At 43.5% G+C, this 2109-nt stretch overlaps 1 protein-coding gene across 1 annotated transcript in view; it reads left to right on the forward strand.

Annotated features, from left to right (window-relative positions):
* The window catches only part of pla2r1 (phospholipase A2 receptor 1), a gene marked incomplete in the record, with an annotated part of 34026 nt that overhangs the window by 18900 nt on the left and 13017 nt on the right, over positions 1-2109 (forward strand). The window contains 2 exon segments of the mRNA XM_014003011.1: positions 994-1058; positions 1603-1697. Coding sequence (XP_013858465.1) covers positions 994-1058; positions 1603-1697 — 160 coding nt within the window.

Consider the following 2109-nt stretch of genomic DNA (forward strand, 5'->3'; position numbering starts at 1 on the left):
TAATTGCGATGAATCACAAAAATATTTAGATTAATCATGATGAATCTCAAAAATATCTGGATTAATTGCGATGAATCACAAAAATATTTAGATAAATCATGATGAATCTCAAAAATATTTAGATTCATCATGATTTAAACATTTCTATTCTTTGCCCAGCACTAGTTTTTATGTTGTTTCACTGGGGGAACAATCTCTGTTTTTCTAAAACTTAGGGGTGTCCGGACCAATTAGACCCCATCCTGGGATTTCCACCTTAGCCAGGAACAACCTCAGAGATCTCTGTCCAGAACGACCYGGTCTAGGAACAGAACCATGAAGCTCCCAGACCTYTGGTGGAGAACCTGAGTTTGGAGACACTAAAAGGTTGATGCAGGTGTTTTCTGCTCACCTTGTCAGCTTTATGTTGGTTCTCCTCSTCKTGTTCCTGTTCCAGGTGTATTTTTGAAGCAGCGTTGCGGCGCCACACACAGTCCAGGCACAGTTACAACATGTTGGGTCATGTTCTGCCAACGTTATTTCTTAGAAACAACAAAAAATCCTGTTTTAAACAATAAATCATCATCTGGACTGGGTCTAAACCTTTGCTTAAATGTTTACTTGTTTTCAGTGAACACACACACACACACAGCTGAAGAATCTGTTTAATCACAGTTTTATTGTGGTTTAACGGCCTTGAGGAGCTGTTATTTAAGCTCAAACAACCAGAAGTCAACAAGCRTGAAGACAAACTCCGTCGCTCCTCATTCAGACTCCAGTGTTTCCATAAACACACAAACGAGCCGAAAAAGACCCTAAACTGTCAGCACTTTACCGCTCGAGTGGCTCCACTCAGAGAGAGGCGGGACCCGGGCCGCCTGCTGGCAGCAGACAGCCTCCGTGGTGCCAAGGATGGTGAGGAGGCGGGGCTAAAGGGAGACGAGGTTCTARTGTTCGGCTGCTCAGAACCTGAAGAGGGTCGGTGAAGTTCTGTTCATCTTTGTTTCTTCACAGTTCTCTCTGGGYCCGACAGACTGGTGGATCGGACTTTCCTTCAACCCATCAGGAGAGGAGGTCAGGTGTGTAGCAGTCACTTTGTGTGTGTGTGTGTGTGTGTGTGTGTGTGTGTGTGTGTGTGTGTTTAATTAACTGAATCATTATTAGTGCTTTCATTTATTTGTTTTATCTGCTGTTAGTGTTCTGGTTTTAGTCTGTTAGGCTGAATTTAGCTTTTAGCTACTGTTTTGAATGTTTTAGAAACACTTTTGCTCATTTTAGCTTTAATCAACTGTTCGGCTAATTTTAGCTTTTAACACTTTTGAATGTTTTAGCTTTTAGCTACTGTTCTGGCTTCAGGCTTAACAACTATTTTTCTAAATCTAAATTTTAGCAACAGTTTCGAATGTTTCGGCTTTCAGAAACAGCCRTGCTAATTTTAGCTTGTGTTAACTGTTTTGTGTGTTTTAGCCACTGTTCGGCTCCAGTGAGGTTTTCATTGCTCTGTTCAGCCAATCTTTTTTGTGCTGGTCCTTTCAACTTTAACAAAGCAGCTTCAGCTACTTTTAGCTACTTTCAGCAGTTGTTCAGCTCRTCTGCAGATTGATCTGGTTGATTTTTTGTCAGGTGGAGCGAYAAAACAGCCGTGGATTTTCTGAACTGGGCCGACGGAGGAGTTCAGAGGAAAGCGGGGATGTGTGTTAGCATGTCGTCTTCGACAGGTAAACACCTGCAGACGGCTCGGTGTTTACTTCCTGTAGCTGCTGAGCTGTTGTTGTTCATGTTGTTGTGTTAGTTTTTATGTAGTAGGTGTTTCTGCTGTTATGTAGTGTTGTAGTCAAGACCACCTAACCCGAGACAAAGTCAAGACCAAGACCACAGTGTCTCGAGACCGAGACAAGACCGAGACTTTTAGGGACTGGTCTTGTCTCGGTCTCGACCAAGACAAGACCAGTCCCTAAAAGTCTTGGTCTTGTCTCGGTCTCGAGACACTGTGGTCTTGGTACCGAGACAAGACCAAGACTTTTAGGGACAGGTCTTGTCTCGGTCTCTTGTCTCGGTCTCGACCAAGACAAGACCAGTCCCTAAAAGTCTTGGTCTTGTCTCGGTCTCGAGACACTGTGGTCTTGGTAC

This window comes from Austrofundulus limnaeus, unplaced genomic scaffold (genome assembly GCF_001266775.1).
Source record: "Austrofundulus limnaeus strain Quisiro unplaced genomic scaffold, Austrofundulus_limnaeus-1.0 Scaffold16, whole genome shotgun sequence".
Lineage (NCBI taxonomy): Eukaryota > Metazoa > Chordata > Actinopteri > Cyprinodontiformes > Rivulidae > Austrofundulus > Austrofundulus limnaeus.